Source organism: Sarcophilus harrisii, chromosome 5 (assembly GCF_902635505.1).
Source record: "Sarcophilus harrisii chromosome 5, mSarHar1.11, whole genome shotgun sequence".
In the NCBI taxonomy this organism is placed as follows: Eukaryota; Metazoa; Chordata; class Mammalia; order Dasyuromorphia; family Dasyuridae; genus Sarcophilus; species Sarcophilus harrisii.
The window spans coordinates 31134565-31161789 of record NC_045430.1 but is presented as its reverse complement, the minus strand read 5'-3'; the positions used below and the strand labels follow the sequence as shown (position 1 = coordinate 31161789).

Sequence of the window (27225 nt, the reverse complement as noted above, 5' to 3'; positions counted from 1 at the left end):
TCTTAAAATTCATAAGTTCTCTGGGTTTTTTCTATTTTAATTTTACATTTCAAAGCAATAGGAATTGTCTTATCTTTGGTTAATGATTTAGTACCCTTGTAGGTCTACTACCCTGAAACTGCAAAAACTGTTTGTGTTGTTATTGTTTGCTTTACTAAAAAATAAAATCAAGCTACTTATCAATTTTCTGACTTCTAAATTATTCTGAATGTTTAACCAAATCATATGGAAACTCTTTAACACTTAAAAATAGTGAATATTATATTTGACATTATGATGTTTTTATTCTTAAATATGAGCTAAACAAATAATTCATATTATAAATGAATATAGATTGATTGATTGAGAAAACAATCAAACAGTAGAAGAGCAGAGTCTTCGTTCTTTCATGGAACTTTGTAAATCACTTATCCAAACTTTGGAAATACATTTTAAATATTGTCAAAATTTTAGAACGTTCATAAATCTTTCCCTTAATACAAACTTATAAAAATGAAAAATTAATAATAAGACCAAGGAACATAGGAACAGGTTTGAAAGTCAATGCATAGATATGATGCTACATTTTCTGCAGATATTTTCATACATACCCACCTCCAACTTGATCCTTAGAAAACTTTGCAACCTCTTCATTCATATAGTTAAACTGTAGAAGAGAGACCATTTTCTGGCTGAGCTTCTAATTCTAACTCTTTAGACTGCTATATGGACCATTTGAAAACTTACTGACTTAGACTAATTATGATAAGTTTACATTTATAAAATTATGTTTTTTCAAATCAATTTATCCATTACCACAGAAGAAATATAGATCAGATATTCAGGTGATTACTACTTGAATAGTGATGAAAGCAGGAAGCTTAGATAATTTTCTTATAGGAAAGCAAAGAGTGATCAAGCACTTTTAATTAATGGGCATTACACAATCAGATGGAGATGAGTTATGGTTATGTAAACCTTTCCTTGTGGAAGACATGAGAAATCACAAAGGTAGAAAAAGCAGCATTTAATTTTAAGTATATATGAAATTGTTGTGGCAAGCATTTCAGGGGTAACAGTGAAGTTCTATTCATAAAAAATCTCATATTATATTTTATCATGTTAATTACACATAAAAATGTTAAATACTTTAAAAAATTTCTAATCCAATTTTAATAAAAATTATTATATCAATAATCTCATTGACAATGGGGTGTCTGTGATGAAATTAATAAAGAAAATATTATAGTCAGTAACAAAATTAATTATAAGTACTATTGAAGAGTATGACTTATTAGTGATACAACCTGTCCATAGATATGTTCAAAGAAGGTATCAGAATATAGATATTGATTATATGAATACATAATAACCAATATTATTTCCTGTATAAGGCAAAATTTTAGTTTATAGCTAAAAATATTAATGTTTGTATTTTAAATGGTTAAAAGATTAGGAAGTTAATTTATTATAATATTCCTTAAAGTTTTCATTTTGGGGTCTCCTTCAGGAAGTGATCAGTCGATTCTTTCAATGGCCATTTTACCTTCCAGTTCTAAAACATTTAGGGCAAGTTCCCTTGATGATTCCTTCTTTTTAATAAAAAATATTTAATTTTAATATTTTTTTGCTTTTATGAATTATGTTGGGAGAGAAAAATCAGAATCAAAATGAAAAACCATGAGAGAGGGGGAAAAACAGCAAAAAGAAGTGAATATGCCATGTATTGATTTATATTTAATTTCCAGTTCTGTTTCTGGCAGTAGATGCCATTTTCTTTTAAAGCCTATTGGGATTGTTTTGGATCAATTAACCGCTGAGAAGAACCAAGACTTTCATAGTTAATCACTGCATATTCTTGCTCTTGTTTTGTACAGTGTATTTCTGATTCTTCTTGTTTTACTTAGCATGTAAATCTTTACAGCCTTTCTAAAATTACCTTAATAATCATTTTTATAAAACAATAATATCCCATTACCTTTATATACCACAACTTGTTCAGCCATTCCCAAATGAATGGGCATCTACTCATTTTCTAATTTTTGAAACCATAAAAATAGCTGCTACAAAAATATTTGCACATGTAGGTCCTTTTCCCTTTTTTATGATTTCCTTGGGAGACAACTCAGTAATGCTACTACTGAAATACAAGGTATATACAGTTTGATTGCCCTTTAGGCACAATTCCAGGTTGCTCTGCAGAATGGTTGGATCATTTCACAACTCTACCAACAATGCGTTAGAGTCCCAGTTTTCCCATGTCCCCTCCAACATTTATTATCTTGTCCTGTCATCTTAGCTAATCTGAGAGGTATGAGGTGATACCTCAGAGTTGTTTTAATTTGCACATCTCTAAACAAGAGTGATTAAGAGCGTTTTTTTACATGACTATAAATGTTTTTAATTTTGTCATCTGCAATTTATTATCCTTTGACCATTTTCAAATCATGTCTATTCTAGCATATTTGATACCATTCTTTATGTATTTTAGAAATGAGAACTATGTCAGAAACATTGGCTGTAAAGATTTTTCCCCCAGCTTTGTACTTCCCTTTTAACTTTGGTCTTCTTGGTTTTTTGTTTTTTTTTTTTTTTTTTTGCAAAAAACTTTTTAATTTAATGTAATCAAAGTTGTCCATTTTGCCTTTCAGAATGTTCTCTAGTTTTTCTTTAGTCACAAATTACTTCTTTTTCCAAATATCTGATAGGGAAATCATCCCTTGCTCTATTAATTTGTTTATGCTATTATATTTGTGCACAAATTATGTACCCATTTTCACCTTATTTTGGTATTGAGTGTGGGATGCCAGTATATGCTGAGTTTCTGACATTATTTTCCAGTTTCCCCAGCAATTTTTGTCAAATAGTGAGTTCTTATTCTATAAGCTAGAGTTTAGGGGGTTTATCAAATTCCAGATTACTATACACCTTGATTATTGTTATCACGTGTTTCTAATTTATTCTACTGATCCACTACTCTAACTGGTATAAAATGTTTTTGATGATTGCTGCTTTATAATATAGTTTTAGATTGGGTACTGCTAAGCCACCACCACTTATTATATTTTTTCCCATTAAATTCTGTGATATTCTTGATTTTTTGTTCTTCCAGATGAATTTTGTTATTATTTTTCCTAATTCTATAAAATAATGTTTTGGTAGTTTGGTTGGTATGGCACTGAACAAGTTGGCCAATTTAGGCAGAAATATAATTGTTATTATATTCAACTTACCCATTAGCAATTGATATTTTTCCAGTTGTTTAGATGTGAATTTATTGGAGTGATAAATGTTTTGTAATTGTTTTCATGTAGTACTTGGATTGGTCTTGGCAGATTGACCCCAAAATATTTTATTTTGTGTTTAGTTATTTTAAATAGAATTTCTCTTTCTATATCTTGCTGATGGGCTTTGTCAGTAATATATAGAAGTTCTGATGATTTGTCTGGGTTTGTTTTATATCCTGCAACTGTGCAAAACATGTAAATTATTTCTAGTAGGTTTTTGGATAGTTTTCTAGCATCCTCTAAATATATCATTGTATCATTGGCAAAGAGTGATAGTTTTATTTCCTCATTGCTTATTCTAATCGCTTTCATTTTTTTTCTTTTTTTATTGTGAAAGCCAACATTTCTTATTATAATGATGAATAATTGTGTTGACAATGAGCATTCTTGTTTCACTGCTGACCTTATTGGAAACATGACCAGGTTCTTTACATTACAAAAAATGATTGCTGTAGGTTTTACATGGATGCTGCTAATTATTTTAATGAAAGTTCCCTTCATCCCTATATTCTCCAAAGTTTTTAATAGGAATGGGTGCTGTGTTCTATCAAAAGCTTTTTCTGCATCTATTGAGGTTATCATATGATGTCTCTTGGCCTTGTTGTTGATATGGTTGACTGAGGTAATAGTTTTCCTGATAGTGAATCTGCACTGCATTTCTGCTATAAATCCCATTTGGTCACAGTATATTATCCTGCTGATAAATTGCTATATCTCTTGCTAATATTTTATTTTAATTATTGCATGATATTATTAGGGAACTTGCATTGTACTTTTCTTTTCAGTATTTTAAGTGCTTTATTATTTTTATTAAAACTTTTTATTTACAAAACATATACATGAGTAATTTTCCCACAATGACCCTTGCAAAACCTTTTGTTCCAAATTTTTCCCTCATTAACTTCATCCATTCCACTAGCTGGTAGATAATCCAATACATGTTAAATATGTTGAAATATATGTTAAATCTATTATATGTATATATATTTATAGTTATCTTGCTGCATAAGTAAAATCAGATCAAGAAGGAAGAAAAAAACTGAGAAAGAAAACAAAATGTAAGCAAACAACAACAGAGAGAGTGATAATGCTATGTTGTGGTCCACATTCAGTTCCCATGGTCCTCTCTCTGGGTGTAGATGTCTCTCTTCATCACTGAACAAGTGGCACTGGTTTGAATCATCTCACTGTTGAGGAGAGTCATGCCCATCAGAATTGATTGTTGTATTGTCTTCTTGTTGCTGTGTACAATGATCAACTGGTCCTGCTCATTTCACTCAGTATCAGTTCGTGTAAGTCTCTCTAGGCCTCCCTGAAATCATCCTGCTGGTCATTTCTTACAGAACAGTAATACTCCATAACATTCATATACCATACTTTATTCAGCCATTCTCCAATTGATGGACATCCTCTCAGTTTCCAGTTTCTTGCCACTACAAAAATGGCGGCCACAAACATTTTTGTATGTGTGAGTCCCTTTCCCTCCTTTAAGATCTCTTTGAGATATAATCCTACTAGAAACATTCCTGGATAAAAGGATATGCACAATTTCATAACTTTTTGAGTCTAGTTTCAAACTGCTCCAGAATGGTTGGAGCAGTTCCACTAACAATATACGAGTGTCCCAATTTTCCCTATCCCCTCCAATATTATTCATTATCATTTCCTATTATCTTAACCAATCTGACAGGTGTATAGTGGTATCTCAGAGTTGCCTTAATTTGCATTTCTTTGATCAATAGAGATTTTGAACACCTTTTCATATGACTACAAATAGTTTCAATTTCTTCATCTGAAAATTGCCTATTCATATTCTTTGACCATTTATCAATTTAAGAATGGCTTGAACTAAGATAAATTTGAGTCAATTCATTATATATTTTAGAAATGAGGCCTTTATCAGAACCCTTAAATGTAAGAATGTTTTCCCAATTTATTGCTTCCCTTCTAATCTCTTCTGCATTATTTTTGTTTGTACAAAAACTTTTTAAGTTAATATAATCAAAATTAGTTATTTTGTGATCAATAATCTCTAACTCTTCTTTGGTCACAAATTCATTCCTCCTTCATAGATCTGACAGGTAAACTATTCTGTGTTCTTCTAATTTGTTTATAATATAATTCTTTATGTCTACATCATGAATCCATTTCAATCTTATCTTGGTATACAGTGTTAGGTATGGGTCAATATATAGTTTCTGCCATATTAGTTTCCAATTTTCCCAGCAGTTTTTGTCAAATAGTGAATACTTAGCCCAAAAACTAGAATCTTTGGTTTTTGCCTGTGAACCTAACCTATTCAACTGATCAACTGCTCTATTTCTTAGCCAGTACCAAATTTTTTTTTTTAATTATAGCCTTTTATTTACAAGATATACATGGGTAATTTTTCAGCATTGACAATTGCAAAATCTTTTGTTCCAATTTTTCCCCTCCTTTCCCCCACCCCCTCCTCCAGATGGCAGGTAGACCAATACATATTAAATATGTTAAAGTATATGTTGAATGTATGTAAACATATCCATACAGTTATTTTGCTGCACAGAAGAATTGGACTTTGAAATAATGAAGCAGAGGGATTGGAAGTGCTATGTAGTGGTTCACACTCATTTCCCAGAGTTCTTTCGCTGGTATAGCTGGTTCTATTCATTATTGAACAAATGGAACTGATTAGTACTAAATGGTTTTGATCACCACTGCTTTATAATACAGTTTTATATCTGGTACAGCTAGGCCACCTTCGTTTGCTTTTGTTTTCATTAATTCCCTTGAAATTCTTTACCTTTTGTTCTTCCAGATGAATTTTGTTGTTATTTTTTCTAGTTGAGTAAAATAGTTTCTTGGGAGTTTGATTGGATAGCACTCAATAAATAGATTAGTTTAGGTTGTATTGTCATCTTTATATTTTTCCCATTGCTTAGATTTGACTTTATTTGTGTGGATAGTGTTTTGTAGTTTTGCTCATATAATTCCTGACTCTCCTTTGGCAGATGGATTCCCAAATATTTTTTCCCATTGACAGTTATTTTAAATGGAATTTCTCTTTGTATTTCTTGCTGTTGGATTTTTTTAATGATGTATAAAAATGCTGATGATTTATGTACATTTATTTTGTATCCTGAAACTTTGCCAGAATTGTGGATTACTTCTCATACTTCTCATTTTCTTTCGTTTTCTTAATTCTCTTGGGTTCTCTAAATATACCATCATATTATTTGCAAAGAGAACTAATTTGGTTCCCTCATTTCCTACTCTAATTCCTTAAATCTCTTTTTCTTCTTTTATTGCCAAAGCTAGCATTTCTAATACAATATTGAATAGTAATGGTGATAGTGCGCAATCTTCTTTCACTGCTGATTTATTGGGAATGATTCCAGTTTATGCCCATTAAAAATAAAGTTTGCTGATGGTTTTAAATAGATACTACTGACTATTTTAAAGAAAATTCCATTTATTCCAACACTTCCTAGTGTTTATAATAGAAATGTCTGTTAGATTTTATCAAATGCTTTTTCTGCATCTATTGAGATAGTCATATTGGTTTTTGTTAATTTGATTATTGATATAGTCAATTATGCTAATAGTTTTCCAAATATTGAACCAGACCCCTCTATTCCTGGTATAAATCATACTTGGTCATGGCATATTATACTGGTGATGATTTTCTGTAATCTGTTTGCTAATATTTTAAGATTTTCACATCAATATTCAGATTGGTCTATAATTTTCCTTCTCTGTTTAAATCCTACCTGGATTAGGTATCAGTATACCATGTCTGTTTCATAAAAGGAATTTGGTAGGAGTCTTTAATTCCCTATTTTTTTAAAATAGTTTATATAGTATTGGAGTTCATTTTTTTTAATGTTTGTAGAATTCACATGTAAATTCATCTGGTCCTAGGGATTTTTTCTTAGGGAATTGATTGAGTTTGTTCTATTTCTTTTTATAAAATGGGATTATTTAAGTAATTTATTTCCTCTTATGTTAATCTGGGTAATGTATATTTTTGTAGGTATTCCTCCATTTCACTTAGGTTGTCAAATTTACTGGCAAAGTAACTTCTAATTATTGCTCTTATTTCCTCTTAATTGGTGGAAAGTTCTCCCTTTTCATTTTTGAGACTAACAATTTCATTTTCCTCTTTTCTAATGAAAGAAGAAAATTTTTCTAATAAAATTGAATAAAGATTTACCTATTTTGTTGATTTTTTTCATAAAACCATCTTTTAGGTTTATTTATTAATTCAATAGTTTTTTTAATTTCAATTTTATTGACCTATCTTTTATTTTTAGAATTTCAAGTTTGGTATTTAATTAGTTTTTTAAATTTGTTTTTATTTTCTAGCTTTTTTGGTTTCAACCCAATTCATTGATCTTCTTTTTCTCTATTTTATGCAAATAAGTATCTAGAGATATAAAATTTCCCCTTATTGCCATCTTGACTGCATCCAACAAATTAGGTATGTTGTCTCATTATTGTCATTCTCTTGGATGAAATTATTGATTGTGTCTATGATTTGCTATTTCATGCATTCATGCTTTAAGATGAAATTATTTAGTTTCTAATTACTTTTTGGTCTATTTTCCCCTGCCCTTTTATTGAATGTAATTTTTATTGCATCATGATCTGAAAAAAAATTCATTTACTATTTCTGCCTTTCTGCATTTGATTTTGAGGTCTTTATGTACTAATATATGGTCAGTTTTTGTATAGGCTCCATGAACTGCCAAGAAGAAATTTTACTCCTTTCTGTCTCCAATTTTCTCCAAAAATCTATCAAACCTAACTTTTCTAGTAGTCTATTTACCTCTTTCACTTCTATTTATTTTGTGGTTTGATTTATCTAGTTCTGAGAGACCAAGGTTGAAATCTCTCGCTTATTCAGTTTTGCTGTCTATTTCTTCTTGCAATTTTCTTAACCTCTCCTTTGGGAATTTACATGTTATACCACGGGGTGCATATATTTTTAATATCGATAATGCTTCATTATCTGTGTTACTCTTTAGCAAGATGTAGTTTCCTTTCTTATCTCTTTTAGATCAATTTTTGATTTTGCTTGATCTGAGATTAAGATGGCTACCCCGTTTTGTTTTGTTTTTGTTTGTTTGTTTTTTTTGCTTCACCTGAAGCATAATAGATTCTGCTCCAGCTTTTTATTTTTTTAACTATGTTTCACTGTGCTTTAAATGTTTCTTGTAAACAACATAATGTAGGATTCTGGCTTTTAATCCAGTCTGATATCTGCTTACACATTATGATAGAGTTCAACCCATTCACATTTATGGTCAAAACTACTAATTCTGTATTTCCTGCCATTTTATTAACCCCAAATTATATTTTTCTCCTTTCTTTTCCCCTTTCCCTCATCCCCAGTATTTTACTTAGGAGCACTATTTCCCTAAAGCATTCTTCCTTTAGAGTCCCTCTCCCTTATTATACCTTTCCCCTATTATTTCTGTTTTCCCTTCTATTTAGACTATCTCTTCACTTTTCCTCTTTCCCCTGCCACTTTTCTATAAGGTTAGAGAAATTTCTTGGTGAATCCAAATATATCTAATATTCTTTCTTTGAGCCAAATCTGATGAAAGTATGATTCCCACAATGTTCATCACCCTCCCTTCTTTCTCTCAATTATAATAGGTTTTCTTTGCTTTTTCCTGAGATGTAATTTGCCTTATTTTACTTCCTTTCTGCCTTTTTTTAATACAATCTCCTTTCCACCTCTAATTTCTTTTTTATATTATAACAGTAAATCAGATTATACATGTACTTTATATATATACCCATAACAGAAATAAAGTTCTCAAGAATTCTTTTCTTTTTACCTTTTTATGCTTCTCTTGAGTTCTATATTTGGAGATCAAATTTTTTGTTTAGTCCTGGTCTTTTCATTAGAAATAAATAGAATTCATTGTTTTCACTGAATGGCCTTCTTCTTTCCTGAAAGAAAATGCTCAGTTTAGCAGGATAATTTATTCTTGGCTGCATTCCATGTTCCTTTACCTTTTGGAATATTAGATTCCAGGCCCCTTTTATCCTTTAAAGTGGAAGCTGCTAGGTCCTGGGTAATCCTTATTGTGTCTCCTCATTATTTGAATTGTTTCTTTCTGACTGTTTGCAATATTTTTATCTTGTTCCAATGGTTCTGAAATTTAGCCACAATATTCCTTGGATTTTTAATTTTGGAATCTCTTTCAAGAAGTGTTCAGTGAATTCTTTCAATGGTTATTTTGCCTTCTGATGCACATCTGGGCAGTTCTCTTTAATAATTTCCTGAAAAATAGTCTAGGCTATTTTTTCATCATGGTTTTTAAGGGAGTCCAATAATTCTTAAAATTGTCTCTCCTAGATCTATTTTCCAGGTCAGTTGTTTTCCCAATTAGGTATTTTACATTTTTTTTCTATTTTGTTTTTGATTTTGCTTAACTAATTGTTGTTTCATTGAATCATTCATTTCCATTTGTTCATTTCTGAATTTTACTGAATTATTTTCTTCCTTTACTTTTTTTTACTTCTTTTTATATTTGTCCAGTTGAATTTTAAATGAGTTGTTTTGTTCTATGGAATTTTTTTCCATTTCACAAATTCTGTTTTTAAGGAGTTATTTTCTTTTTCCTTCTCACAAATTCTGTTTTTAAGGAGTTATTTTCCTTTTCTGTTTCACAAATTCTGTTTTTCTGGAACTTGTTTTCTTTTTCTATTTTATCAAATCTATCTTTTCATGAGTTATATGCCTTTTCCAAACACTCTTGCAAAGTTTTCACTTCTCTTCCCCATTTTCTTCTAGCTTTCTTTAGAGATCCATTTTAAATTTTTTATAGGAGAGCCTTGTGTGATGGGGATCAGGTTATATAATGTTTTGGGGCTTCATCTAGAGAGAGGCTTTTAGTCTCTTCAAGTTTTGAAATCTGTTCTCTTTCACCATAAAACTGTCTATTGTCAGAGCTCTCTTTGCTTTTTCACTCATTAAAAAAAAAACACAAAAACGTTAAAGTCTGCTTTTAGGGCAGGATCTGTTTTCCAAGCTTCCTCTACAAGTGGTGGTGCCTATGCTGGGTCAGTGCTAACTCATTCCCACTGCTGGGTGAGCATGGCCAAGTCCATGAGATTCTGGCATTTTGGGGTTCACTATTTACCTTTTGTTTTTGTGTTGGATGTTTTCTAACTGCTCAGCTGATCTCCTGGCCTGCAACCAGGGCAGAGTAGCCAATACTGCTGTAAATTCCTCCCCATAGATTCTCCACCACACAGAGTCTGCATTTCCTGGGTACTCTGCACTGCTCACACTTGGCCAGTCTCCCTTGTTGCCAACCGAAATAGATCTTTTTCTGGTCATCCTCGAAATTAACTTCTGCTGGTATTTTGTTGCACTCCCAATATTTATGTATTCTGCTGGTCCAGAGTTAATTTAGAGACTGGATTTGCTAATTAGTCTGAGGGTTATAGGAAAAGGTCAGAAAGACAAGGGTGTCCTCTCCATCATCTTGACTCTGCCCCTAAAAGTCCACTCTGTACTTTCTTTCTCTGTTTTGACTATTCCTGGTTTAGGTATCCCATATTTGTGTCATGGAAGAAATTTGGCAGTACTCCTTCTTTACCTATTTTCTGAAATAGTTTATATAGTATTGGAGTTAATTGTTCTTTATATGTTTGGTAGAATTTACTTGTGAATCCATCTGGAGTCTTTTCTAGTGCTCAATTTCTTTTTATGAAATGGGACTAGTTCAGTCATTTATTTTCTCTTCTGGCCAATCGATATTTTGGTAAATATTCATCCATTTTGGATAGTTTGTTGCATTAGCTGCCATATAGTTGGGTAAAATAGTCCTAATTATTGCTTTAATTTCTTTTTCATTGGTGTTAAGTTCACCCCTTTCATTTTGGATGCTTGTGATTTGTTTGTTTGTTTGTTTTCTAGTCACATTAACCAAAGATTTTTTTTAGTTTTTTTTTTCATAAAACCAAATCATTGTTTTGTTATTTCAAATAGTTTTAGTACTTTCAATTTTATTAATCTTTCCTTTTGTTTTTAGAATTTTCTCATTTTGTATTTAATTGGGAAGTTTTAATTTGTTCTTTTTTTTGCTTTATTAATTGCATGCCCAATTCATTTGTCTGTTCTTTATCTTTTTTATTCATGTAGTTATTTAAAGATATAAAATTTCCCCCTCAGTGCTCCTTTGGCTGTGTCCCATAAGTTTGTTTTAATATGTTGTCTCATTTTTCTCATTTTTTTGAATAAAATGATGGATTGTTTCTATGATTTGTTTGAACCACTCATTTTTATAATTGAACTAAAAAACAATTGGAAATTAAGTAATCTATTTTTCCCTGGCCATTTATTGAATATAATATTTTATTGCCTTATAGTCTGAAATGGAAGCATTTACAATTTCTACCCTTCTATATTTGATTGTAAGGATTTATGCCCTAATAAATATTCATTTTTTGTGTAAGTACCATGTACTGTTGAAAAAAAGATGTATTCCTTTCCCTCCTTATTTACATATCTCCAGAGGTCTATCATATCTAGGTTTTCTAGGAGTCTATTAATCTCTGTAGTTTGTTTCTTGGGTATTTTGTGACTAGCTTTGTCTTGATTCTGACAGGAGAAGATTGTAGTCTCCCACTAATAATAGTCTTTTTGTAGCTTAAAAACTTCTCCAGGAATTTGGCTGCTCTACCGCTTGTCCCATATGCTTTTAGTACTGTTACTACTTAATTGTTTAGGGTACCCTTTATCAAGATGTACTTTGATTCCTTATGTCTTTTAATAATATATGTTTTTTTACTTTTGCTTTATCTGAGATCAGAATTTCTTTCTTTCTTTCTTTTTTTTTTTTTATTTAATAGCCTTTTATTTACAGGTTATATGCATGGGTAACTTTACAGCATTAACAATTGCCAAACCTCTTGTTCCAATTTTTCACCTCTTACCCCCCCCCCCACCCCCTCCCCTAGATGGCAGGATGACCAGTAGATGTTAAATATATTAAAATATAAATTAGATACACAATAAGTATACATGACCAAAACGTTATTTTGCTGTACAAAAAGAATCAGACTTTGAAATATTGTACAATTAGCTTGTGAAGGAAATAAAAAATGCAGGTGGGCATAGATATAGGGACTGGGAATTCAATGTAATGGTTTTTAGTCATCTCCCAGAGTTCTTTCTCTGGGCGTAGCTGGTTCAGTTCATTACTGCTCCATTGGAAATGATTTGTTTGAGATCAGAATTTCTACCTCTGCTTTTTTTTTTCTTTTTTACTGAAGCATAGTAAATTGTATTCCAGCCTTTTATCTTTACTCTGTGTTTCTTGTAAACAACATATTGTAGGATTCTGTTTTTTAATCCACTATGCTATTTCCTTCTGTTTTGTGGGAGAGTTCATCTCATTCACATTCATAATCATGATTAACAGCTCTGTATTTCCCCCTATCTTATTTTCTCCCTTGTATATACTTTTGTTTTCTCTTTTCACCTGTCCTTAGAAGTGTTTTATTTTCCACCCCAGTCACTGCCTTATCTTTTATCACACCTTCTCCTTCTCTTTCTTGTGTTTTTAATACACCCTACCCTAAAGGGTATATTAAAAAGATTGATTTTTCTATCACTGTTTAATCTCTTCTTTTAACTTTTTTCTTATTTTTTTTCCTTCCTACTAACTTCTTTCTCCCTTTTTTGTCCTCTTTCTTCTCCTACTTCTTTATAAGGTTATTTAATTTTTTATACCCAACTAAATGATTATTATTCCTTCTTCTCAGCCAAAACTGAGAAGACTGAACTTTAGATAGGGCTCATCCCCTTCCCTTTTCCCCCTGAATTTTAATAGGTCTTTTGTACTTCATAATGTGTTTGAATTTTCCCATTGTACATCCTCTTTCCTCTTTTTCCAGTACAGACATTTTTCCAGCACTTAATGTCTTTCTCTTTGATATCATCAAATCAGAGTTCATTCAAAAACCCTAGCCTTTCTTCATATAATGCCTCCCCACCCCTATGCCCCAAATCTCAAGAGTTATAGATATATTTTTTTCTATCTAGAAATGTAAACAGTTTAGCCTCTTAAAGTTATAAATCTTCTTCCTGTTTACTTTTCTATGCTTGAGTCCTGTGTTTATAGGTTAAATTTTCTGTTTAGTTCTGTTTTTTTCAATGAAAATGATTGAAAGTCTCTTACTTCACTGAAAATCCATTGTCTTCCATGAAAGATGATGCTGAGTCTAATTGGGCAGTAAATTTTTGGTTATAACCCTCAGTCCTTTACTTTCAAGCATATATTATTTCAGGCCCTCCATTTCTTTATTGTAGGCACTGCCAAATCCTGAGTAATCTTGACTGATTGAAAATGTGCTCATCAATAATGTGAATTTGTTGTTGTTGTTGTGTTGTGTTGTGTTGTTTTTTGATAGCTTGCAATATTTTTTCTTTGAGATTATAGATTTAGAGTTTCCAAACAATGTTCCTTGTAGTTCTCCTTGTGGGATCTGAAGGTGATGTTTGGGCTTTTTTAATGAGTATTTCCCCCTCTGTTTTTAGAATATGAGGGTAGTTTTCTTTAACGATCTCCTGAAGAATGCTATCCAGGCTCTTTTTTTGGTCATGGCCTTCAGGATAGCCAATAATTTTAAATTATATCTTCCAGATCTATTTCTAGGTTGGCCATTTTTTCCAATGAGATATTTTGTGATATTCTTCTCTCTAAAATATAATCGTTCTCTGGGAGTACAGTTCTTGGGGAACTTCTGGAGGTAGCTTTCCTTTCAGTTCAGAGTAATAATCACCCCAAATGCAGCCAGCTGCCCAAATCCTTTATTTTCTCTTTCCAAGTCTTGAATCTTTTCCTGGGGCCTGGTTAGCTTTAGTAGAGGCCTATACAGCACAAAGGCTGAAGTTGGAATAAATTGACTCCTCCTCCCAGAGTGGGATTGTGGGTTCTCTGTGACTTGTGAGTCTCCTCCACTTGTGAATCTCACACTGAATCCTGACTTGTGAATCTCCTGAAGTCCCTAGTGGACTTGTGGGAGCTCCTCCTTATATATCCTCTCTTAAAGATGTGAACTCTAATGTGTGAACTCTCTTAAAGGTGTGAACTCTAAAGGGATGAACTAAAGTACATAAGCATTGCCTCTATTAATTCCAGTGACTTAACACCTTGTTTCAAGTTCTGGCCCATAACAATATTTCACATTTTCTTCCATTTATTTATTCTTGGTAGTTTGTTTCACTGATTCTTGCTGAATCAGAAATCTTACATTTGCCCCATTCTGGTTTTTAATTTGTGATTTTCTTCTGTTAGTTTTTTTTTCTATTTGAGTAATTTTACTTTTGAAGATGTTTTCTTCAGTATTTTTTTTTTTTTTTGCATCTGGCCAATTATATTTTTAAGGAGTTTTCTTCAATCAATTTTTTTCCTTCTTTTTCCAACCTGTTGACTCTTGCATGCCTCTCATTTTTTCTAGTACCTCTCTGATTTGCTTTTCAAAGTCTTTTCTGGGCACTTTCAAAAAGTCTCTTTGGGCTTGAGACCAATTCATATCACTCTTTGAGATATCCTCTGTGGATATTTGGTCCTCGTCTGAGTTGGTGTTTTGATCTTCCCTGTCACCATAGTAGTTTTTTATATTCCTGACTTCCAATTTATGATTTCTTGAAAAATGTTGTCTAAGCTCTTTCTGTCATAATGGTTTTCAAGTAGCACAATAATCCTTAGATTGTGTTTCTCCAGGATTTTTTGCAGGTCATCTGTTTTCCAATGAAGTATCTTACATTTTATTCTATTTTTTTAGTTTTTTTCCTTTTTGGTTTGACTGATTCTTGATGTCTCATTCTAATTTTTAGTGAATTATTTTCTCCAGTAAGCTTTTTTACCTTCTTTTGCATTTGGCCAATTGAACTTTTAAATGAGTTGTTTTGTTTATTTTTCCCCATTTCACATTCTCTTTTTCAAAGTTGTTTTCATTTTCCATTTTGATAAAACTATCTTTAAGGAGTGGTTTTCTTCAGACAAATTCTGTTTTCCCTTCTAACTCTCTATTAAAATCCTTTTTGAATTCTTCCAAAAGAATCTTAGGATAGAGACCCAACTTATATCACTTTTTGAGGTTTCATCTGGAGGTGTTTTGCCTCCACTGTTTTCAGGATTTGAGATCTGTTCTTCCCTGTCTCCGTAAAACCTATCTATGGTCTGAGTTCTTTCTGCTTTTCATTTTTAAAGATCGAAGTCTGCTCTTAAAGCAAAAAGGCTTCCTTCCAGGGCTGTGTGAGTGTGGCCAAACCTCACTTGTTATGCTGGGTTTTAGGGTCTTACTATTTGCCTTCTGTAATTGCATTGAAGGTCTCTCAGCTAGTCAGCTGATCTACTTATTTCTTGAATAAGTATTCAATATTTTGCAGTATTTTGGCTAAGAGACTCCCAATAGATTTACCCAGTGTGCAGAAGCCACTCCTACCTAGGTCCTTGAACCATACCTATGGTGGGTCACCTCCACTCCACCTTAACATTTTGACAGTTCTTCCTAAAGATCTTCTAGTGGATATCTATTACACTCCAAATATTTGTGGGTTCCATCTCTTCAAAATCAATTCAGATGCTTGATCTGGTATTGACCTGAGAGAAGCCAGTAAGCACTTAGACAAAGATTTGTCTGATATATTGGCTCTGCCTCCTTGCTTTTATCTTTTTTTAAAAATGCTAGAGTAATATATCTCCTGACCATATCTAAATAGGGAGAAACATTAGCTACTTTTTGTATAAATTTAGCTAACTTATTCAGACCTTCCACCCTTTGGGATAGTATCTAGGAATACCATTTTATGTTGCACAATATGGCATGACATTTTTAGCTTGCTTATGTTTAAATGGGGAGAAAGAATGTAAGAGTCATATTGGTTACTCATATAATCTTTACTAAATAACCCAATATTTATTAGGCTCTATACAGAAGTCTTAATTCCAAAATACATCAGGGAATTCAAGAAACACTAAATTCTCAGTCTGAATAGACACAGAGAATACCCTTGAAGGTCCTAGCCAGTTGGTAAAACTGAATAAAAAGCTGTCATTTACAGCTAAAAGGCATAGATTTAAAACCCACTTTTGATACATATTACCTGGTTGACTCTACCCAGGTTGCTTAACATCTAAATGCCTCGATTTATTAATTCACTTAGGCAATTTCTCTCCAAATTGTATTCTATCAATGGAAGTAGTTTTTATCACTGTGATTTCTATACAAATGAAATCTATCTAGTTGAACATAACAAGATCATAAACAATCTGACAGCATTGTGTTCAATGGTTTGGAGAAAGTAAATTTTGCAGAATAGTTATGAGTCAAATAATAAAATAATATACCCAGTGAAATGGGCAAATGGTCAGTTCTTAGTTCTTTCCCTTAAATTTGTGTGATGGTTGATAGAAAAATAGGAGTGCTTATTTCATTTCCTAGCTGAATATATATATATATATATATATATATATATATATATATATATACTATATTTTTCAGTCAAAGGTCAGAAGAAATAATAGATATGCATTGCATATGAAGTTTCACTTTTATTTTTTGTTTCCCTTTCCAGGAAGGGTTGAAAAGAGAAAATATATTGATTTGCTACTCATTAACCCATTTCTTCTAAGGATTGTAGAGGTCTAGATAAGTTACATTATTTTAGACCTTTTGCCCATGGAGAAGAAGTGGAAATATGTTATGTCATAGTAATATAAAGTCTCTGGATTTCCCTGATTTACATAATGGAACAAATAAATTGTGCCATGTCATGCTAAATTTGGCAGTACAACATCTCAAACATTCCATCTGTGAGGATTGTGGTGAGAAAGGTCATCTTTTCCAATGTGGTCTTTTTGCAATCTACTTCCATAAAAAGTCAGATTAATCATGTCATAGCAGCTTGTTACTTATATTTATTATAACTGCTAGAGATATTGTGTTCTGTCAGTGTGAAGCAGTTAATGTAACCAAATAACTGACAGATATCTAATACTTAATTAATCTAATATTGTAGAAAGACCACCTCTTTCTACCCACCTCATTCTACTTAAAGACATTTATCTGTAGCACAATTCCATTTAAATCATATTGTCATTGCTCGAAAAAACACATTGTAGAAGTGCTTTTAAATTATGCTTTTCACCTTATACATTATAGAAGTGCTTTAAAATTATGCTTTTCATATTCTATTTATGTAGTAAGTTTTAATTGTATTTTACTTTTTTTCTACAATACCAGAAGAAAGTTCTGCAGAAGAGTCTATAAGCAGGTAGGCTTTGTAGCAGGTTTACATTTCTTTTAATTTATCCTGTTTGGTCCAGTCTTCAATGACTTTTTCAGTCTAGGGCAAAGAAGACTCTTATGCTTCCAAAAGTCATATCTTTAATTTCACAAATTTCCATTATCACACTAATCCATGTTTGTACTTCATTAAATGTCTTTCAAAAAATTAGCTGTACTAAACACCTAATTGGTGTGTGTATGTACACACAAGTATATGTATATATATGCATTATTGTGTATATATATAATGTACAAATAATATACCAAAATATAATCCCACATATACACACATCCAAAGACACACACGAACACACATTTGAACATTTATGTACACTGTGTGGGTGAGTGTGTGCTTTTTTATCCATAAGATTGGCAATTATTTTGTGTTGAGAGTTGCCTGTCACAAGTGACTTGTTTGGACTCTTAAAATCTGTATTTGACAAAGGATGAAATTGAATCCACTATATTTTTACCCCCCTTCTACGTCCTATCCACAATGCTCTACTGTAACTATTAATAAATAGTTATTGGATGAATGAAGAATGAACCAGTTCCATAGGGCCACACCACATACTCGCCACTTGAGATGAATTCCTAACAAGTCTTATAAGACACATCTGTGGTGCAAATATGTATCATCTTATACTTGTAGAGATTAACCCAAGTGCTCTGATAAAGGAGTTATCAAGACTGGGTGTGATTAGTCACTGGGACCAGGATCCGAAATTCAGACAAGAAATGGTATTGGAAATTACTCAGCAAGGAGAGAAGCAATAGAAAAGAAGAGGGAAGTGTCTAGTGAATGGTTTCTGCTTGGAATTCTTGTGGATAACTTTGGTAGAAAGCCACTTTTCATTTTGAAACTTTGGCAGGAATATTCTTGTTTCCGATTAGAGACATATATAGAGCTTATGTATATAAGCTGGTATTGTATCTTGAGAAGAAGTGGTAAGCCTTTTTTAAAAACACATTTTTCTGTAGTTCCTAGAAAAGCAAATATGTGACAAAGCATTTAGCTATAAAGGTCTTTAACAACAATGCCTAAAGAATAAGTATCCCACTTCTAATGAACTCATTTTCTCTCAGCACAGAATGTTATTTTTGCAGTGACCTATGGATTCTGTGCTCTTTGTTGCTATCGGTGATAAGAGTTAGTCTTACTGCAGAAGAAGGCGAAAAGTGTGGGAAAATGCATTTCTACTTTCTAGATGATCAAGTAGAATGTAGTATTTCTGAAAATGATTAAAAATTTTGAAAAAATAAAAGGAAAAAACCTACAAGAGAAAAAGTGAAGAGTGATTGTGTCAGAAGTTTGATGGAAAGAATCCTATGATACAAGAAGCTCAACATTTGGAACCTTTCTTCCTATTTTTATCCAACAGTGAAGAAGAATGAAATATATAAAGTACCCAGGTACCAAGTGGGAGAGCTATTCCTAATGTGACAAATTCACCTGAGAATACTTATCATAGCCACAATTTGAAACAGCTTATGGGCTAAATAATATATGATTAATCAAGATGCTTCAAGTGACATGGCTTTTTAAAGTCAGAGGGAAGAGGGGGAGATAAGTAAGAACTTGATCTAGGGAGTAAAGAGGCCATTAAGGAGTTAGGGAGGAGACAGGAAACAGTCTAGATAAGAACAAACTCTCATGTACATTGTGTCTAGTTGAGTACTTTTGAGTAGTTGCAGGATACCTAATGAGATGATTGAATCAATCTCAGATATGCTAACAAGACAGACCTGGGAAATTTATCTCCTTTGTAGGGGATTATGGTTGACACATATGTTGCAGCATTTACATTATTCCTATTAATGGGGCACAATGAACTCTTTTTTATCTGAATTTAATTAAGAAATTAATCTGAAAACAAATGTGAATGTGATTTTGAATCTTTAAGAATCTGGAAAAATTAAAAGATTGGATAAATTTAGGGGAAATTGAAGTGACTTGAGTTGAAGGAGAGAGACTCCATCTAAAGGAAGAAAAGAAAGTGAGCTTTTGAAGAGGATTGGAAGAGATGGAAGGCATAACAAACAAAACAAGCTAAAAGCTAAGGAAGAACAGGAAGACGAGAAGGAGAAAGAGGAGGAGGAGGAAAAAGAGATGAAATTCAACTGAAAGAGAAGAAGGATGTTAAAAAAAATTAAAAAAAATCAAGATCAAAAAAGTCATCAGTTGGCAAGGTTAAGGAGAAGGGAATGGAAATTGGACCTCTCTGTCAAAGAAATGGAGCTAAAAAAAAAAAAAAATAATAAGAAGGAAAAGCTGTCTTAGTGCTAACACATCCTAAGGAACTGACAAGAGGACTGCCTTGGAGCTCGTAGACAAGGAGTAGAAGTGGGAATAAAGATAAATTGGATTCAAGTTTTCCATTTGTCACACTCAGCAAGTGTCCCCCAGCAACTCTGATACACAACACTTCCCAATCTGCATTATTTCCTCTCTGGAAGTTCCCCACACCAGTCATATACCCCATACTCCTTGAATTATGGACCCAACTACCCTCCTCTTCCATCCCAGGTGAATTGATAAATCTGGCATTGAAACTCCCTGAAAGCAGATTACCACAGCAATTGTAAAAATCGATTCTAACAAGGAAGATAAATGCTAGCCCTTTTAATAAAGACTTTTCTGAGAATGGAATGTATGACCTACTCTCATATCTAAAGGAAAACTAGGCAAAGCAGTGAGTGATGTCTTGGGCTTGAAATCAAAAAGACTCATCTTTATGAGTTCTAATCTGGATCAGATACTTATTAGCTTGTGATGTCAGGCAAGTCCCACTTAATCCTATTTTCCTCAGTCTCCTCATCTGTGAAATGAACTGGGGAAAAAATGGCAAACCACTTTGGTATCATTGCCAAGAATATGCTAATTGGGATCACAAAGAGTCAAATACTACTGAAATGATTGAACAACAATAAATACAACTCATCTAGAGCTGAAACCTTTGAAGGGTAACTTTAAAAAAAAATAAAGAGACTTACAATGAAAGTATTTGTCAGGACTTAGTAGGGAAGGTACAGAGAACAGTAACATCCTACAAATAGATTCCAGGATTTTGATGACTCTGGAATTTATAATGTTCCATTGTGTTCATTTGTACACTTTAGAAGTGTGTAAAAATTAAAAATGAGATTATTCTGGAGGATAGATCTATTGGTAGCTTCTACATGAATATTTTCTTTTCTGCCAAAATAAACATTGGAATAGGAATAGTTGATATATCCTTATATGTCACTTTTTAATTTATCATTTGGGGTTAAAGCACCTTGCAACAACTGAAAAGCCTTCTTGTTCATGATTAACTTCTAGAAATAAAAGTACTAATTTTTGGTTTCTTTTTGAAAGACTCTCTGATAATCCAGGACCTGATGATCACTTGCCAAGCACAGATAAGGAATTGGATTTTGATACGGAGGTAAAGATTCTTTATTGAATTATTTCTATGCTTATATTTCAGTTTAGAGGGTGCCATGCTTTGGCAAAAAAAAAAAATATTGTAAAGATAGTCTACAATCTCTTTAGTATTTAACATCAAAAATCCAAATGGAGTTAAATGGACTCAAATAATTTTAAAACAAATATACTTTTGTAGTGTGTCAAGCTTTCTTTCAAGTGTCTCCACCTCTAGTTTTGTTGTGCATTTTTTTCTGAGAAACTGGGTGAAATAAACTTTTATACAATTTGATTTCTGCTAAATACTTATATCACTCCATATTTCCTGGTACTTTTGTATTTTCTATGCACTAAAAAGTATTACATTTGGAATGGAGGACCAGGCTTCATATGCCATGATAGCCACTTTAAAACAAATGACATTTTAAAATCCTTGTTTCCTATATGATATTTAAGTCCCTTCTAGCTCCAAATCTGTGATCCATACCATAATAATAACTTTTCTCTAAATGTTGGTTGTATAGATTGTCTCCAATATATTTTTACAAATAGGGCCACTAAGAATATTTTTGTACACAGAAATATGTGTACATATATACATTTTTCCTTCCTTTGCTCTTTTAAGGATGAATTCTCAGCAATGGAATCAAAAGAAAGAATCAGTTTTATGACTGTTGTATGTTGTTTTCTAAAACACCTGGACCAATGTTCAGTCCCCCTAGCGGTATATTAGAATTTCTCACTATTTGTAATTTTTTTGTTTGTTTTTCTGTGGCATTTTATTTATTTCTTTTAATTTATTTTATTTAAAAAAACAGAGTAAGAAAAAAGAAAAACAGAAAAGGAATACAAAACAAAATAAAGCAAAATAAAAGAGAACATTGTCATGTGTCCTGCAAAACCTCAGGAAGGATTCAAAATATGTAACAACAAAATAGCAGATCAATATATAAGGTGTATATATATATATATATATATATATATATATATATATATATACACTTTATCTCCCCCCACCCAAGGATCCTTCCCTTGTCTTCTTTCCTCACCCTTTGCATCCCTGTCTACCCATCCCTCTGCCCTTATTTCTTTATGGATTTTGGAGGGTCCTGTACTCTTCGTGGTATATATGTAGTGTTGACTATTGAACCAATTCCTGATGTGAGTAGATTTTCAGAATTTTGTCTTCTTCCCCTCTCATTAATGCCAGTTTCTATTCTTCTTCAACACTTCATTTGTATAACATTTTTAACTATTTAACCTTAACTTGATCTTCTTTCTTTTTTTTATGTGAATCTTAAATATATATTATACAGTTCCCTGTAAAAAGAATAAACAATTTATTGATGTTTAAACATTTTGTCTATGTGAGTTCCTTAAAAGTGATCTTTGATATTGATTCTTATGTTAAATTTTCTGTTCAGCTCAGGTTTGGTTGATAGAAAGTCCTGAATTTTTTTTCTTATGCAAATTATAGATAATTTTACTGGATATGATATTTTTGGCCACAGACCTGGTTTTTTTTTTTATCATGAATAGATTGATTCCAGAGTCTGTGGTCTGTTATGGTAGATGCTGATAAGTCTTGTACAATTCTAATTATAGCTCCATAGTATTTGAATTGTTTTGTTTTTTGGGTTTTGTTTTGTTTTTTTTTTGGTTTTTTTTTGCTTCTTGCAAAATTTTCTTTTTGACATAGGGATTTCAGAATTTGGTAGAAATATTCCTATGTATTTTCCACAAAGCTTCTCTTTGAGGCGTTGATCAGTGGACCTTTTTTTGGTCTCAATTTTCTGGCTGTCCAATTATTCCTACATTTTATTTCTTGATCTGTAGTCAGATATGTCATTTTCATATAGTATTTTCACATGCTGTAACATTTTCTCATTATTTCTAATCTGTTTTGTTATTTCTTGGTTTGTCATAGTTTCACTAGCTTTGAAAAAGCCCAATTTTAACAGGCTTTGCCCAATTCTAATTTTCAATTATTTTCATCTTTGAGATTCTATAACTCTTTTTCTAGTTGGGAGGTTAACTTTTGTCCCATAAACTTCTTGATTTTCTTGGGTGGCTTTTATTTTTATTTTGTTTAGTTTTTCCTCAGTGTTTTTCATTTGATTTTTGAATTAATATTTAAAATTTTTTCTATAAATTCGCTCAGGGCCAGAAGCCGTCTTACATTACTTTTTGAGGAAGAAGCTTTTAGTTACTAAAGTGTCCATCTGGTCTAATCCTGTTCTAATAATATATTTCAGTGGCTGGGTTCTTTCTTCTTTGCTAGTTCAATTTTTTTTTTTAATAAGAGGTCTTAGTGTAAGCACCTCTAATCATGGGTTCTAAGGATAGATCCTAGCTTTATACTCTAATTAGGAGCCCCAAATCAAGAGCTTCAGTCTCCTGCAAGTGGCCCACAGCCAACAGGGTTCCTGCCTTACTGCTTCTCTACTCACCAGGTGCTGATTCCTTCTCACCCAGTGTCTCAGCAGCACAATGGGTATTCTCAATCAGCTGAGATTCACTCTGTCTTCCTGGACTCAAACTCAGATCTTTGTGACTGCAGCCTCGGTGCTCTAACCATTATTTTTTAAAACAGCCATCTCCTTCATTTTATTTTTGGTAGGTATTTTGGGGTTTATGATCCAAATTTCTTTCTTTTGTAAATATTGGGTTCCAATTTCATAGTTCCTTGCCTGAAAAAGTTCTTGAAAAGTCTACTTTAATTCATTCTGTTACTTGATTACACTTCTGGTTGCTTGCAGTAAAAAAAAAAAAAAAACAAAAACAACCAATATAATGTGGAGGTGACTTAGGGCACTACAAAGAACAGCAGGGGTAATAGCAGGGATCAAAGGATCTGTGGGAGTTTTCAACATGTAGACAACATGGACACATCTGTAAGAGAGGTGGAATGATCTAATAGGTTGCAGTAATTAAAAATCGATGATAAGCATTGGTATGAGAGGGAGCAAATCTATTGGAGGAGATGGGTTGGCACAGGATCACCTGAACAAGTAGAAAGCTCAATCTTTGCAAGGAGTAAATTCACTTCATCATGCAAGGTAGAGAAATTGGCAGAGATGTAAAAGAGGAGAGATAAGGGAGATGGCTTCATGTCACATGACTTCAATTTTTTTTAGTAAAATATAAAGCAAGTTTCTCAGCTGGAAGTATGGGGGGAAGGATACCATGGAAGGTCTGAGAGAGGATGAAAATGTATGGAAGAGCTGCTGCGGAGAGAGGGATAATCAATCGATAAGGAAGGCATAGTAGGATTACTGGAAGCAGTGAGGGTCCAGTTGAGGTTATATATCATAAATCTGTGGTGATCCCATTTGAAATGGTGAATGATTTTCTAATTTTAGGCCATTTCCTATTTAAACTTATTTTTTTTATTTTATGCACTCAAAATATTTCTTTTGTGTTCCATAAGTTTTATAAAACTGTCATATACACACACGCACGCAAAGTAAAAGACTCCTTTTTTAAATGTATTTTTAATCAGGTGTCTATATTGCTTGATGACTTAAAAGCAATGAACAGTAAATAATGAAATATCATTAGATTGCTTTTCACAGTTATGAATCATGGATGATTTCTAAAGTCATTTTGATTTTCTCTAAACTGAACATTTCTTTTCTTTTTTTCCCTGAGGCAATTGGGATTAAGTGACATGCCCAGGGTCACGTAGCTAGGAAGTGTGAAGTGTCTGAGACCAGATTTGTACTCAGGTCCTTCTGACTTCAGGGCTGATGTTCTATCCATTGCACAACCTAGGTGCCCTGAACTGCATGTTTCTATTGCCCTATTTAGGTCTAATAATACAGATGTTATTCTACCAAGATTTTACCAAGGCCTGTCATGTCTCAGTAAGGATGGTGTCCTACTTTTTCCCTTATGGAAGCCTCATCATATTAACCTTATGGCACAAAAACAAATACTTGTAGGTTTTTCTCACTAGACCTTCTGTGAAAAAGTTTTGCTCTCATGAGTACATATTTTATACAGATATTTTTTTCTGTTCAAATTGTGTATACCACCGCTGAGGTCAACACAAAGGGAAATGACAAAATTAGTTGTGTTTAATCAAGAAAGATAGGGCTCAATAATAGGATCAAAATTTGATTGGCCGAAAGGAAGGAGGAAAACCTTCCAGGAGAGAGGATAGGCAGAAGAAAATAAGGATACCTGCAAGTAATGTAAATCTTGACTTTTAGCTATAATAGAAGGCCTGTGAAAGGAGGATACATTATTTTCTGTAAAATGATAGTGTGAGGAATCACTGTCATTTTTTATGCAATATATTATATTTTGAAATGTATTTGAAAAAAGCATTTTGAAATCAGTCTAGTAGATTACCTGGAACAAATATACATTATAGGCAAAAAGTTGTTTCAGTAGGATATAAGGTGACCAAATAAAATAAACTGGAATGGTTGGGGAAGTAGGAAATGTTAAACAACTTGTTTATTTTAGGGAAAGCTTCAGTAGTGTGTAGCAATTACTGGGTTGCAGAGAGCAAAGGTGATAACTGAGTTTTTAAGGTTAAGAACATGGAAAAATATAGAAGATGTCATGAACAGAAATGAAGAAGTTGAAAAGATTTGGGGGGCTTACATGATTATAAACTCAGGTAACTTTTTAATGTGTTAGTTGTTAAGAAACATTTCAATGCAGTTATCTCAGAGACTGCTTAAATTTTAGGAACTTGAGAGTAAAGTTGGTTTCCATATCTTCCAGCAAAAGAGGGTCAGAAAACTGGGTCACAGCACAATCTCTTTTGGAACTATGATAGGCTGGGTTGAAGGTATTAGCTCTCAGTTTTATGTTGAAAATAACCAAAATCAGAGGCATAGAATATGAAGACAAGAAAAGGGCAATGAGTATACTTATGCTTATTAGTGTAGATAAAATAAAAAAGGAGGCCAAGTACTCCTGACAGATAAAAAAAAATCATGATCCAAAATGGGTTTGGAGGCCATCAAGTTGATTAAAGACATCAAGCATGAGGACAAGAAAATAAACCAAGAGAAAAAATCCGAATATAAGCATGGAAGAGGTGTAGACAAGGTGATAATTGTATTGAATACTCAACGAGCAACAATGAATTATATAGTACAGTAGATCTGGATGATCTATTTTCTGTTTCTGTGATGATTCAAGAAATGCCACTGGTGAGTGTATATAAAACATAATCTCTCTTTTTATACTTTTTTTTGCTTTCTTTAAAAATCTTGTTTCTTTTGTTTGGTTTTATTTGTATTTTTGTGTATGAATGTATATATACTTGTACAAATTAGGTATATGTATATATTGTAATATGCATATATATGTGTGTAAGTGTGCTTTATTTTCAAATTTCAGACATACATAAATATAGATGCATGTATAAATGGATATACAAGTTAAAACCTAGATCAAATTGCACTGGGCAAGAAGGTTCTGTCCTTGTTCAATTATTTCCATCTTGTCTGACTCTTCAAGAGCATATTTTTTCTTCCCAAAGGGACACAAGTGTTTGGTACTAACTTCTCAATAAGGAATAGAGGCAAACAGGATTTAATGAATTGCCCAAAGCCATACAACTAATGTCTGAGACCAGAATTTAATTCATGAAGCTGAATCATCCTGATTCCAAGCCCAGGCTACTATCAAATAGGCCAATATTTCTAAGGGAGATTATGTACAAATAATATTATCTTCCCATATTGTTAACATATGAAAAATAGTATTTTATATTTATGTGTGTGTGTATGTGTATGTGTGTGTGATGTAATATAATCATGGTAATCATGATGATAATATCCTGCATTAGAATTTTATCATTACTTACAAGTAAGCCATTTCCATCTGAAAAAGTATATCCCAAAACCTGCCGACTGAAAAGATAAAAGAGTAATCTTGAAAAGTGTAAGCATGATGTGATTCTTTTGGAGAAAATGTTACAAAAACATTTTATTTTGGTAGAATCCTCATTTCTCTCTTAAGTGGAAATTCTTCACAATTTACAGCAGAAAACATTTCAGTGGACTTGCTACCTATTTTGGTGATGTTTTCATTTGATCAGTGTTCCCCTGAAAGTCTCCCAGAAATATCTTCAACACATATATTTGTGTCCACAAATCAAAACATAAAAAGACAGTATTTCGTTTAGAAAACATGAAGGTAAGATTATATTATGTAGATAGTGGGGTTTCTATTAAAAAAAGAAAAATGGTATCTGAGAGCTAGAGAAATAGGGGCTAGGAATGTGAG

The 27225-nt window shown here is 32.4% G+C and overlaps 1 protein-coding gene across 5 annotated transcripts in view; it reads left to right on the top strand.

Annotated features, from left to right (window-relative positions):
- The window catches only part of LOC100928737 (ankyrin repeat domain-containing protein 7-like), a 101229-nt gene that overhangs the window by 40261 nt on the left and 33743 nt on the right, over positions 1-27225 (top strand). For 3 of the 5 annotated variants that reach the window (XM_031938088.1, XM_031938090.1, XM_031938086.1), the window contains 2 exons: positions 17523-17553; positions 20926-20995. In XM_031938088.1, coding sequence (XP_031793948.1) covers positions 17523-17553; positions 20926-20995 — 101 coding nt within the window. The remainder of the gene's footprint in view (positions 1-17522; positions 17554-20925; positions 20996-27225) is intronic. The other 2 variants (XM_031938089.1, XM_031938087.1) reach the window with 1 other exon arrangement.